This window comes from Lineus longissimus, chromosome 11, assembly GCF_910592395.1.
Source record: "Lineus longissimus chromosome 11, tnLinLong1.2, whole genome shotgun sequence".
Classification (NCBI taxonomy): Eukaryota; Metazoa; Nemertea; class Pilidiophora; order Heteronemertea; family Lineidae; genus Lineus; species Lineus longissimus.
In genome coordinates, this window is record NC_088318.1 from 14723356 (window position 1) to 14734984 (window position 11629).

The window sequence follows — 11629 nt, forward strand, 5'->3', positions numbered from 1 at the left end:
ACACTAGCCTTTTCAATTTTCCGTAGAAAGCGCATGCGCACTAACTCAAACGCACGCGCTACCCTCAGGTCTCACTAGCCGGTGCGGAGGCCAGGCCTACCTGCCGCCAAAAATGACGCGACGTCATTTCATGCATACCCCTGTTCCAGCGGCTGTAGACTTGGCAGTACGTTACTCTCACACAAACCTATACATTTCTGAATAGCTTGTCTCTTGTAGAATACATCTGACCAAGTTTCAACGTCCTCTAGACATACAGTCATGCAACGACTGATGTAGCACAATGCATGAGACACCCTGTATAACGCAAATTTGAAAAAAAATCCCTCTATGCCTTATAACTTCAAGATTAACACCTGATCACCACTGGCTAGTGAGACCTCAAACTATTCAGGACAGCGGGTCGGCTAATGTCTTTTTGAATTCAAATCCTACACTTGGGTCTTGGGATCATTATGCTTATCTCCGGGCAAAAATACCTATCATTCTCCTGTTGTGTTTAGTTTCCCGAATTCTCCCCACCTATTTTCTATACTGCGATAGCGTCTATTGGGTCAACTGCCATGATGGCATCATCCTAACTATACCCCCCCCCCTCCCAACCACCAACTACTCGCCATCATTGACATTGACGTGCTAGCCAACTGCTTCTTCGGTCAGCTATATACCCCCCCCCCCCTCACCACCACCACCACCACCACCACCACCCACCACCACCCCCAACCACCACCACCACCCGAGTCTTCTCGCTCACCAGCCCTATTAACGAAGAGCTCCCTATCAAGGCCTGAGCCTTCCTCATATTAGGCTTCAGATGGCCAGGGTTACACTCTTCACGAGACAAGACCACTAATGAATATTCATAGGTTGGAGGCCTATCAATTAGACGAGTGCATGTTTTTAACTCTCAAGTACATATTTGGAGAGGTATTGAAAAAAATATTTGCTGTGGCAAGTCTACAGATATAAAGAAATTATTTGATGAAAAAATTAATTTCGAATTTTGCTAATTCAGTAATAGGGGGCGTGTTTTGAGTTTTTTCTGCCAGTTGGCTGAAAAGAGTGGAAATATCAAAGTCTGTCTAATTTGTCGATTATCAAAAAATTTCCGTGGTCAATCACCAGTTTATTTTTCACCATTTACTTGCCCGACTGTCCGGAATAACATAATCTAAATTTCAGATTCACAACCGCACGCAGTATTTGATGCGTCGCGGTCGAACATTGACAATTTAACTGCTAAAAGGCTTAAAAAATCAATTGTGGTCTTGTCTCTCATTCAGGACATAGCATGAACTTTTAGTATGACAACCAAATATTAGGTGGCAGCATCTGACTTGCATCGGGCCGACTTCACTGCTGCCATCTACACAGAGCTTATAAACTAATCCTCCGTGCATTACGAAAATCAAGCCCCGTACATCAGGAAGCCATGTTGTTTGAACTTCCTCCCCCGGATATTCGTTGTGTTTACGTTTTCTTGCTGAAATAAAAGACGATTGTGGCGCTTCAGTGTTCACAACAAATCACCTCACATCAACAGATATATTGCGTGTGTGTTCTAGAACTGTCTGGTGCGTGAATATTTTAGGTATTTTAGTGTTGTTTTCTAGAAAATGGCATCGTCCGACTGTTTTCCATGGGAAATATCCGACAATCGGATGTGTTCGTGTGCACATTCTGAACTAGGCCAAGGCCGCAGAACTTTCTTGCTTCATCAAGACTGTTAACCCCTACAGCACAGTGTTGCAGTCTGCTTCAATACCATTCTGATCAGTCGCATGTCAGCTACTGTCTCAAATGCATGCCCAAATCTGCTATGCAAATACTACAATCAAGATGTACAGACCGGGGGAGCTGGCTGTACGTACCCATAAGTCTTTGCGGTAGTCTCGCGCGTACCGGATATAACCCATCAAGCTTTTCTCCTTCAGAGAAATACTGCGTTGCGCTCAAGTGCCTTATAAGGCTGTGAACAAAATTAACGTTCGACCAATGAGAAAGCCACATTACCCTGCATACGAGGTTGGACGCGTGATCACTAAATGACAAGTAAAAATAGAATCAGACCACATGTTTCTATATGTCAGAATGCTGCCGTTTGCGCTGTAGTACACGTGTGCTGTCCAAATTTTCGATTTCAAGCAAGTTTAAGGCCAACCTCGTGTCCACCAGACTAATGCATAATTGGCAGTTGAGCGCAACGCAGTATTTCTCTGAAGGAGAAAAGCTTGATAGGTTCTATCCGGTACGCGCGAGACTACCGCAAAGACTTATGGGTACGTACAGCCAGCTCCCCCGGTCTGTACATCTTGATTGTCGTATTGCAATGCGATGATGATCCATGATGATCATGATGGTGATGGCTGATGTAGTAGACAGTAGTGATGATGTGGCCGTCGTCACCTCCACAAGTCCCAGGCTGGTGCAGGGAATAATGTGGTTGGTCCCACTACCATGAAAACTCCTCGGCTTGACTGCAGGATCCCTTACAAAAACATTTTTATTCAGTGAAACCATCATGTCAAGGGTTAGGGTTAGGGTTAGGGTTATACTTTTTGTAAGGGATCCTGCAGTAGTGCCGAGGAGTCCTGAAATACTGGAAACGTTAATTTTTGCAATGTTAAGACCAGAGTTCATTTTCATTTGCCGGTGAACGCGGCCTGAGATAAACTTCTCGTCTGTATGATAGTGAGTACCCATATGTTAGTTCTTTTTTCTGTTTGTGTTTATCAGTAAAAGTATTTTTCTGGGAGTGTATAACATTTTTCCAATTTTGTTTCAGCTTGGTGCAACTACTAGTCCAAAATGGCTGATGATTTTGACGTTGAGGCAATGCTTGAAGCTCCATATCGGAAAGAGGTGAGGATTGAGGGGATAATCATTTTAACTCTTAATTTTAACAGAAGCATTCAGAAGGCAGAATAGTAAAACTCGAAGAATTACAAATTACATAAATATTTTCTATAAAATTTTCACACCAAATGGGGAAAGCTTGGTAGTGTGTGCTAAAGAACAGCTATCCTTAATAAATAGCAACCCACAAACCAATGAACTGCTTACTTTATCCCTACTTAAGGAGGAGCAGGCTTCAAATTTAACTGCAGTTGCCGTGGCAGTTGGCACCCATCAAAAATGTCTTTCATGCCCTCTCTTCCAAGGCCAAAATGGCACTAAAATTTACCTTGAGGAGGTCCGTTGTTGCACATTGGCACAGTATGTTGATGATTGGTCAAAAGTTCCGTGTAGAGCGATGATGCTGCTTCTCTTGCTTAGCTTGCCATGAATAAGTGTTTTGTTCTGCTAAAATGTTTGGTAGGGTTTGAAAGAGAAGTTTCCTTTTGCAAAGGTGAAAACTTTTCCGGAATAAATCAAGGATTTCAAAATGTTGCAAAAGGTTGTGCTTCAGCTAACTTCCTAACCTTAACCATAGTAATGGAGGGTCTGTTGCATGCAAGGTTCAAAGCCCAAATCGGCTTAACTGAGTGGATGGTGATGCTAAACATTTCTTTGTGTGATAAGTTTTGCTTCTCAGGACAGGAAACCTTTCAACGTGCTGGTTGAACCTTTGTTGAAGATATTTTTGACTTTTGTTGTGCGGATTAGGGTCTTTGAACATGATCACTAAGACTTTGTGTCCAATCCAGTCATCTTTTTAAATACCCTGTGCTAGTTCGAAAAAAACCCATTTCAGTTTATTCTTCACAGGATCTCGATGTTTCCTTTGTTGATTCCCTAGACTTACATCCAGATGTACATATTTTACCTTGCCTCTATTTGACAGGTGATGATGGCATAACCCACTTGATATGTCCCTTTTATTCTTACCGTAGATACCAAATACATGTAGGTACAGCCCGCCCGTGGCTGTCTCCACGCCAACATGAGATAAGGTACATCAGCATATTTCTTTGTTGCTTTTGATGTTCTATCAAGACCATCAGGTATACTGAGTCTCATCATTAGTGACACAGATGTGTGGTTTGTCGGTACAGTGATGTTGGAATCTAGGATGTCGATCTGGCGCATTCAAGACAAACGCTTTATCTTCTGGTGCCTTCAAATATTTATCAAAAGGTTATTTGTAGTTGTACAATAACCATTCGAATATTGATATGACTTTCAATCCAGCTCCATTTCGTACATAAAACAAAACATTTACAACTCAACTTCCATCTTTGGGTTGGTTTACACAGTAAAAATTACTCCTCCAATAGCATTTATTAACTGCACACAAGAAAATCAAATATAACTGATACTTTGCTCCTACTCATATTTGTAATGTGAGTTTTTAAATAGGGATACTGAAGAAATATAAACAGTACCCAAATAATCCACTAGTTAATGTATTGAAAAAGTAGCAAATCTTACATTTCAAAATGGCTGAATAGGACAGGAGTAGGTGTATGTTACTGCATGTACTGTTTAAAATGAAACAGCTGAATTTTTCCTTTGTTCAACTTCTGTATGAAAATTTCTGTGTAAAACGAATGATTAGATGAAGAAGAATCTTTTGGAAGATTGCATGAATCCCATGATATTGATAATGCCAGTTGTTTTCTTTCCTATTCAGTCATTTATAATCCTCTATTTCAAACCTACCTCTGAATATTTGTCAATCCTGTCTCGTGCCAGGGTAAGCCATGCAGCGGGTTAAGAGATGTGGACGGTCATCCCGGCTTGGTCAAAACTACGGCAGCCACCTAGAGGATCCTGGCTGATTGGATCAAAACATACACCATGGATTCTGAGACTTGTTCTGGATCAGATAGAACAAGAAGTGTACTGGGTGTGTTTGAAAAGGTACACTGGTGTTTAGAAGTGTGCCTTAAGTAGTCAGTGTCTGTGGCACGCATATTTCCAGGGGATTTATGGGTAGGGACCTCACAGCTATCTGCCCTAATCTGACACTACCACAGTTTGGTGCATTTGGTTGGTGTACTGCATTATCTTACATGTCTTCTCGAGTTCCACACTATGCCCCGACCATTCACCTGACCCAGGAACAGGCATACAGGTAATTTAACTGGACCATTTATAACTAAATTTTATGACCCTTTCAAGTCCCTGCAGCTGACAAATTTTATTTTGCCACCTCAACATTACAGTCACTGTTATTGTTATTTCCAGTTCGAGTTTAACAGTATTTTTTTTTTCTAGGGGAATGCGTGGACTTCGGGTTATTGCTTAAGTATATTCTTAGGCGATGATATTGATAAACACTGTCACTGGGTCTGGGTCATAGAAACTGCTCCAACTACGCTGAATAATTTTCCAGTGACATGTTCTGATGGTGGCAGAATTAAGTTGGTGGCTACGTATCTTTTCTTTTCTGACTAATCTTCAGCCAACAAAGGTTGTGGTCATTTTTAGCATTATGACATCACACTAATGCAAGTCTTCCATTATTTCCCCTTTTGTTTTGACGAACCTGCGGCTGGTCTGGTGTGTTGCTGTTTTCATCACTTTGTTGTTTTGGCCATCGTAGGATGACGGACGGAGGTCTTCTGAAGATCGAGGTGGACGTGACAGGGATCGTGGTGACAGAGACCGAGATCGTGATCGAGACAGGAAGTAAGTGATGTCTTTTACTATTTCATTACGTCTATATGATGAAATGTCTGCATCAAGATTATGTGATACTCAGTTTTTTTGCTGCTGCCAATTAAACACCTTAAAAATAAACTTACTGGTTATTCAGATTTGGAGACGACTGATGACATATCTACCAGCAGACAGGAAAACCACCACAGTATCATTTTCATTGTCAAGGAAACTTTTGAACTTTAGTTCTACTTTAAAGTGGCCAATATTTTTAGTTGCCCATGAGTTCAGATTATATAACCGTCTAGGTAAGGATTTCAACATTGTCTGTTGATGACTGAAATGTGGTGGTTTTCTTTTCTGATATCAAGACTCTCCCTGTACACACAACATGATCAGTAAAATACATTACGGAAAGTAATTCAAGAAACCTTCATTACTAGATCTAATTGGTAGCACAATTTTAAAGTATTGCTAATTTGTGTAAATCGTAGGTAACGGTTTTGGTCAATATATTGCGAAGGAATGTCGTTTCTACACCAAGAACTGAAGACAGGTATGTTATACAGGCGGCAGATGATGATGACTATACCGGATGGTTACTTCCGGTTCATTGTCCGCAGTCACTGACCTTGGCCCTGCATCAGCACAACGATTGAGATTGCGCACAGGAATGCGTCACAAATTTCGACAGAGCTTGCTCCATTCAGAAACATCTATTGATGTTATATCCCTTGTAGGGCTAAGGTCATGACAACCCAAGTCCATGGATGCGAGACGGGGTCTATCAACAAAGGATGTGTGATAGCCGGATGAGGAAACTTGCCCCACCAACCAAGAAGCAAACTTCAGTGAGGAGTTTCTTTTACGCTCTGTACTGGGAGTTCTGCAGGGCACCACAACAATAGACATTATCACAATGTGTACTACAGTCACTGCCTGTCTGTCTAGACAAAACGTGACCAGCTGTGAGTACATAAGCTGCTGGTGGACTTTGGTTGATCTATTCTTGATCAGATGGACTCTTCCTTGGTCACCGGTCTTAGTGTCAAGTCTTGCCCCACAGTTTGTATTATGGGGCTCTCGTATTGGTGATTTCTTCAACAGTTAACATGTCTTGTTATCTTGGCTTTCAGAAGGAGAAGCCGAAGCAGAGACGGTGATAGGAAAAGGGCCGGAAGTCGGGAGAGGAGGAGGTAGGTTCCAAGTTGTTTTAGGTGCTTCATCCACTTAAAATAAATAACTTGTGAGAAAGAAGTGTTGTGCTTATGATGAACCTTTTTGATAGGAATTGCCGTCTGATAAGATTTGATGACGCTTTATATTCTGAAGCATGACTTAAAACATCACCATGTACTTTTCTGTCTAATTGTGTCTAGGTGTGACTCGGTGGCTGAATGCTTGTGCGAAATAAGATCTAAGTATGTGTGCCACATGCGGTTGACTCAACTCGAATCTTTAAAAAAATTCTATCGGTCTGAAGTCTGAAGTAGGTGTTATACAATTTACAGTGATAAACACAATTGCTCGAAGCACAATAAAGATTGACTTGATACCTCTCCTTCGCCCTTCTCCTTTATGTGATCTCTGCGATGTTTTAACCATCCCTCTTCAATTTCAGGTCAAGGTCAAGAGACAGGGATAGGAGGCGGAGTCGTGACCGTGGTGACACTCGTAGGCGCAGTCGTAGCCGAGACCGTGACATCAACCGGGACCGCCGTCGTCGCAGTAGGTCCCGTGACCGAGATTTCAGACGTAGATCACCTCCAGCCTGGAGAAACCGAGGAGGTCGTCGATCCAACTCACCACCCAGGTACTGGTCGAAATTTGTCTTGTACATTATAACTTCTGAATTTTCTCCTTTGCCTGTTGGACGTTATTTTGACGTCCATGATTTGAAACTGATGTTTTTTCCTACCCACACATAAATTCTTTTCATGTCGTTTCTAGGGGCGGAACTGGACCAAATAAGACTGGTACATGGACTCTGAATATGGACAAAGGCTTAGCTGCCAGGTAAGTGCACATCTGTTTGTACCTTTGCTGTGACAAAGTGGTGCTTAGTTGCCATAAGATCACAGTGATACTTCAATGCCCTTCTTTCCTGCTCTTTCAAAGTTGACATGTTATCATTTATTTCAGAACTGACAATGAGTTGACCCCCGAAGAAAGAGATGCCAGGACCGTGTTTATCATGCAGTTGGCTCCAAAGATACGACCAAGGGACCTTGAAACATTTTTCTCCTCTGTTGGAAAGGTTAGTATTTCACAACTGGCAATTCTTCCAGTCACTCTCTGGAATAGATGCTGTGGAGAGGAGAAATGTTTTGCTGATGATCAACCTTTCGATAGGAATTGTCATCTGATAAAAATTGACAACATTTAATAATCTGAAGCAAAAGTTTAAAAACATCCATTCCATCACTTTCAGGTGCAGGATGTGAGAATCATCACTGACAACAAAACACGGCTTTCAAAAGGTCTGGCGTATGTCGAGTTCCAGGATGTATCTTCAGTTCCTCTAGCCATGGGTCTCTCCGGGGAGAAGCTTCACCACCAGCCCATCCTGGTGATGCCCTCACAGGCTGAAAAGAACCGGTCGGGCAACCCAACAAACGTTATGGCACGTGACCAGACTGGACCCATGAGGCTGTATGTTGGCTCGCTACATTTCAATATCACGGAAGAGATGCTCAAGGGGATCTTTGAACCATTTGGGAAGGTAGAGATTATTTTGATTATAGCCTACTGGTTGAGGCATCTGCCTAGTTACTGGGAGGTCTAGGTCTCAAACCTTGCTTCAAAAAGGGCACACACCGCAATTTCTAATGTACAAGGACATTTATGCTAGTTTTGTGAAATGTGTTACCTCCATTAATTTTGACCCAAGGAACATTGAAAATTGTTCATTATGTTATATTCTATTCTTAAATCTAAATCAACTTTATCGTACAGATTGACCATGTCAACTTGGTAATGGACAACGAATCTGGCCGATCCAAGGGATTTGGCTTTGTAACAGTAAGTACCGGGCCTTCTTTTTCTCTGAGAATTGGCATACGTGGACTCTAAAGCGAATACGAAGATGTTGAACTCAGGAAACTCACGGTGTTTGTTTTTTTGTAAATATTTTGGTGGTTTGAAGATAATTGTCTGAACAAATTTTCCAGGTAGTAACAGCATTCTGTGAGGGGTTGCTCTTATTGAATGTCTCGCATGTTTTGTTGACTGATGATGTCTTCCATTCCTTCTAGTTCCACAACTGCGAAGATGCTAAGAAAGCTCTGGAGCAGCTCAATGGTTTTGAATTGGCGGGGCGTCCAATGAAATGTGGTCACGTTACGGAGAGGACTGCGGAGGCACATGGAGCATCAGTGCTGGATAGTGATGAGATGGATAGAGCTGGTATTGACTTGGGAGCCACTGGCAGGCTTCAGCTTATGGCAAAGTTAGCTGAAGGTGAGAAAAGATCACAAGTACATATGTTTACATGAAGTATATGAGGTATTTATTGTCAGTGGTCAGTCTGCACATGATGAACCTTTTTGATAGGAATTGCCGTCTGATAAGATTTGACGACGCTTTATATTCTGATGCTTGATGACCTTCGGAATAAGATACACCACGCCCATTCCTTTTTGGGCTGAGATAAGAGGTCTGCTCGACCACTTACCTTGCTTATGTTTATTAAGTTTTAACATGTTATCATTCTGTTGACTTCTTTTTGTGTGGAGCTGGGAATAACACGTGTAGAAGTGCTTTGATCATTTGAGCCTGAGAGTTATAGAATAGGCATAATGTTCTTCTGACATATGTATGTTTTGCTGTCGTGCAAAGGCACTATCATTGCTAAAAGGTGGTAGTGATAGTAAGAGGTCAAATATAAAAGGGAACCTTTGTAGATGAAATTGACATTGGCTGGACTTCTGCCTGCCGGTAATGAAGTTCCTTATTCATTAAAATATCATCATTGAAATTATTGAAATATTGATTCTTTTTTCAGGGACTGGTTTCCAGATCCCTCAGAATGCAGCCAATGCATTGAACTTGAATCCCGGCGCGGATGGTTTATCCCCATCATCTCAGGCCGCTGCCACCACCGCTCCATCGTCGACATCAAACTCTGTTGCCCCACCTATCGCCACACAGTGCTTCATGCTATCAAATATGTTTAATCCCGCAACGTATGTACATGTATACTAGGTTTCTGTCAATGAATTGGTGCTAGACTTGAAAAGATTAATCAACAGGCCAGTCTTCAACAGATCTTCAGTGTAAAGAAGAATGCTGGTTTCAGTCGGGGAACTGTTTACTACAGTCAAAGTTGGAATGCATACTTTCAAAGCTTCTGGGTGTCAGACCTTCACATGTCTGGTATTGAACATTCCAGTTGTGTGTTTGATATTCTATCAAGGCCACAATTTCCTAATTCTGCGTTGACATTGATGTTTGATCGGCTTTTTTCAGGGAGACCAACCCAACCTGGGATATCGAAATCCGAGACGATGTGATCGAGGAATGCAACAAACATGGCGGTGTACTTCATATTTATGTTGATAAAGCATCGCCTCAGGGGAATGTGTACGTCAAGTGCCCTAGTATAGCCGCAGCAGTGGCATCAGTGCAGGCACTTCATGGCCGTTGGTTTGCCGGTGAGTATTTTGTTCCTAAAAAGATTAAACGGACGAAATCTCTTGCTCATTGATGTTCCTGTACAACGTTCTTCTTGTATGCTGAGCTATGGCAAGGGAAATTGTCAATGCATTGAGTGCTGCATTCAGGCCATGGCCCTGCAGTAAGTTTTTATAGTGAAACTTTAGAAAGTCTACTTTTCTACAAGACGACCCCATTACCCTGCCGAGTAACCTAGCTGTCAGTTAAGTTTCCAGGGCAAGCTGACAATTGGGGAAAATTCAACACTGTTCGCATCATGGACGAGACTTGCTGGTTTGAGACAACTAACACTGTTCTTTGTTTCTCCTCCCCACAGGTAAAGTCATCACAGCTGCCTATGTACCATTGCCGAACTATCATTCACTTTTTCCTGACACGTTGACGTTACGGCAGCTATTATTGCCTTCCTCGCAATCGACACAGACATTCCATAATCAGCAGATGCACCAACAGATGCAGCAAATGCAACAGATACGCATGTGAAACACTGCTGATGCAGATGTCATAGAGATACAGGTGTAAAACACATCAGGATGATGTAAAACCGAGCACATACAGATGTGAAACACATCTGATATGGATGTGAAGCACAGCTGATACGGATGTAAAACAATCTTGTGCTGGAGTGAAATCTTGTGCTGGAGTAAAATGGCATTTAACTTGGCTTTTAGAAAGCTTGCTGCAGTGATCAGAACTTATGACAAATTGGACGAGACATTGTGTGGTTTTATGTGTTGCTGTCTGATTCTCTTGTATAAACTGTTAAAGAGTGATTCATGCGCACAGTTGTTCGGCAACACCATGTGTTATGTCCTACTAATGCAAGGGCAAAGATCAGAAACATTGAATTGAATTTGTTGGAAGTACAATGTACTAACAGCAGCACTCTGTACAAATATGTTTCTTGTCCTGTCTTGGCACTCATCTGAACTGTCTGTATTATTTTTAAATTGCATTGGTCTGTTTTGCATGTATTGGGGATGGGCAATCACGAGGTGTTTTATTGATGACAGTGTTGGCTTTAGGATTACCCAAAGGCAGAATTAGGACTTTTGGAATAGAACCATTTGCTGCGACACAAAGGACCTGTAGAGTGGCTATAATACATGTAGGAATAAAGACAATTCTGTTTGCATTGCAATTTTAATTAGTTGTGTGGGAGTTTCACCTTTTAAAAGAGATTGTGTCTGCCAAGTTTGCAGTTGGACGCACAAAACTCTGGGTCCAGCTTTATATTATGTTCATATTAAAAAATATTTTGAGCTGAAATATGGGAGACAAACAAACAGTCCGATATTTGGTTTCCTCAGCGTAATTTCAATTCGGTTAAAGAATGAATAGTTCTTCATGGATTATTTGTATTGATTGTGATTTGAAGATATATTTCGTAATTATATAATAATGATAGTAA

At 41.7% G+C, this 11629-nt stretch overlaps 1 protein-coding gene across 4 annotated transcripts; it reads left to right on the forward strand.

The window, feature by feature from the left end:
* The first annotated feature begins 1431 nt into the window (after nt 1-1431).
* Nucleotides 1432-11629, forward strand: LOC135495370 (RNA-binding protein 39-like). 4 transcript variants are annotated; one of them, XM_064783899.1, is made up of 14 exons: nt 2782-2862; nt 3834-3893; nt 4636-4803; nt 5489-5574; nt 6681-6740; nt 7166-7357; nt 7495-7560; nt 7687-7801; nt 7976-8266; nt 8500-8565; nt 8799-9003; nt 9548-9728; nt 10012-10196; nt 10535-11629. In XM_064783899.1, exons 3-14 carry the CDS (start codon nt 4741-4743, stop codon nt 10699-10701), a joined length of 1677 nt encoding a protein of 558 aa, XP_064639969.1. In that variant the 5' UTR covers nt 2782-2862; nt 3834-3893; nt 4636-4740; the 3' UTR covers nt 10702-11629. The 4 variants fall into 4 exon arrangements, with proteins under 4 accessions (XP_064639972.1, XP_064639971.1, XP_064639969.1 ...); XM_064783902.1 differs by lacking the exons at nt 3834-3893; nt 4636-4803 and adding an exon at nt 1432-1591 and having other exon boundaries at nt 2786-2862; XM_064783901.1 differs by lacking the exons at nt 3834-3893; nt 4636-4803 and adding an exon at nt 1432-1574 and having other exon boundaries at nt 2786-2862.

Excerpts from the sequence above, each read along its gene's own strand:
- LOC135495370 (XM_064783899.1), top strand. The coding sequence starts at position 4,741 with ATGGATTCTGAGACTTGTTCTGGATCAGATAGAACAAGAAGTGTACTG. Across the intron at positions 5,575-6,680 it reads GATCGTGATCGAGACAGGAA|AAGGAGAAGCCGAAGCAGAG; the intron begins GTAAGTGATGTC and ends CTTGGCTTTCAG. Across the intron at positions 6,741-7,165 it reads GGAAGTCGGGAGAGGAGGAG|GTCAAGGTCAAGAGACAGGG; the intron begins GTAGGTTCCAAG and ends CTTCAATTTCAG.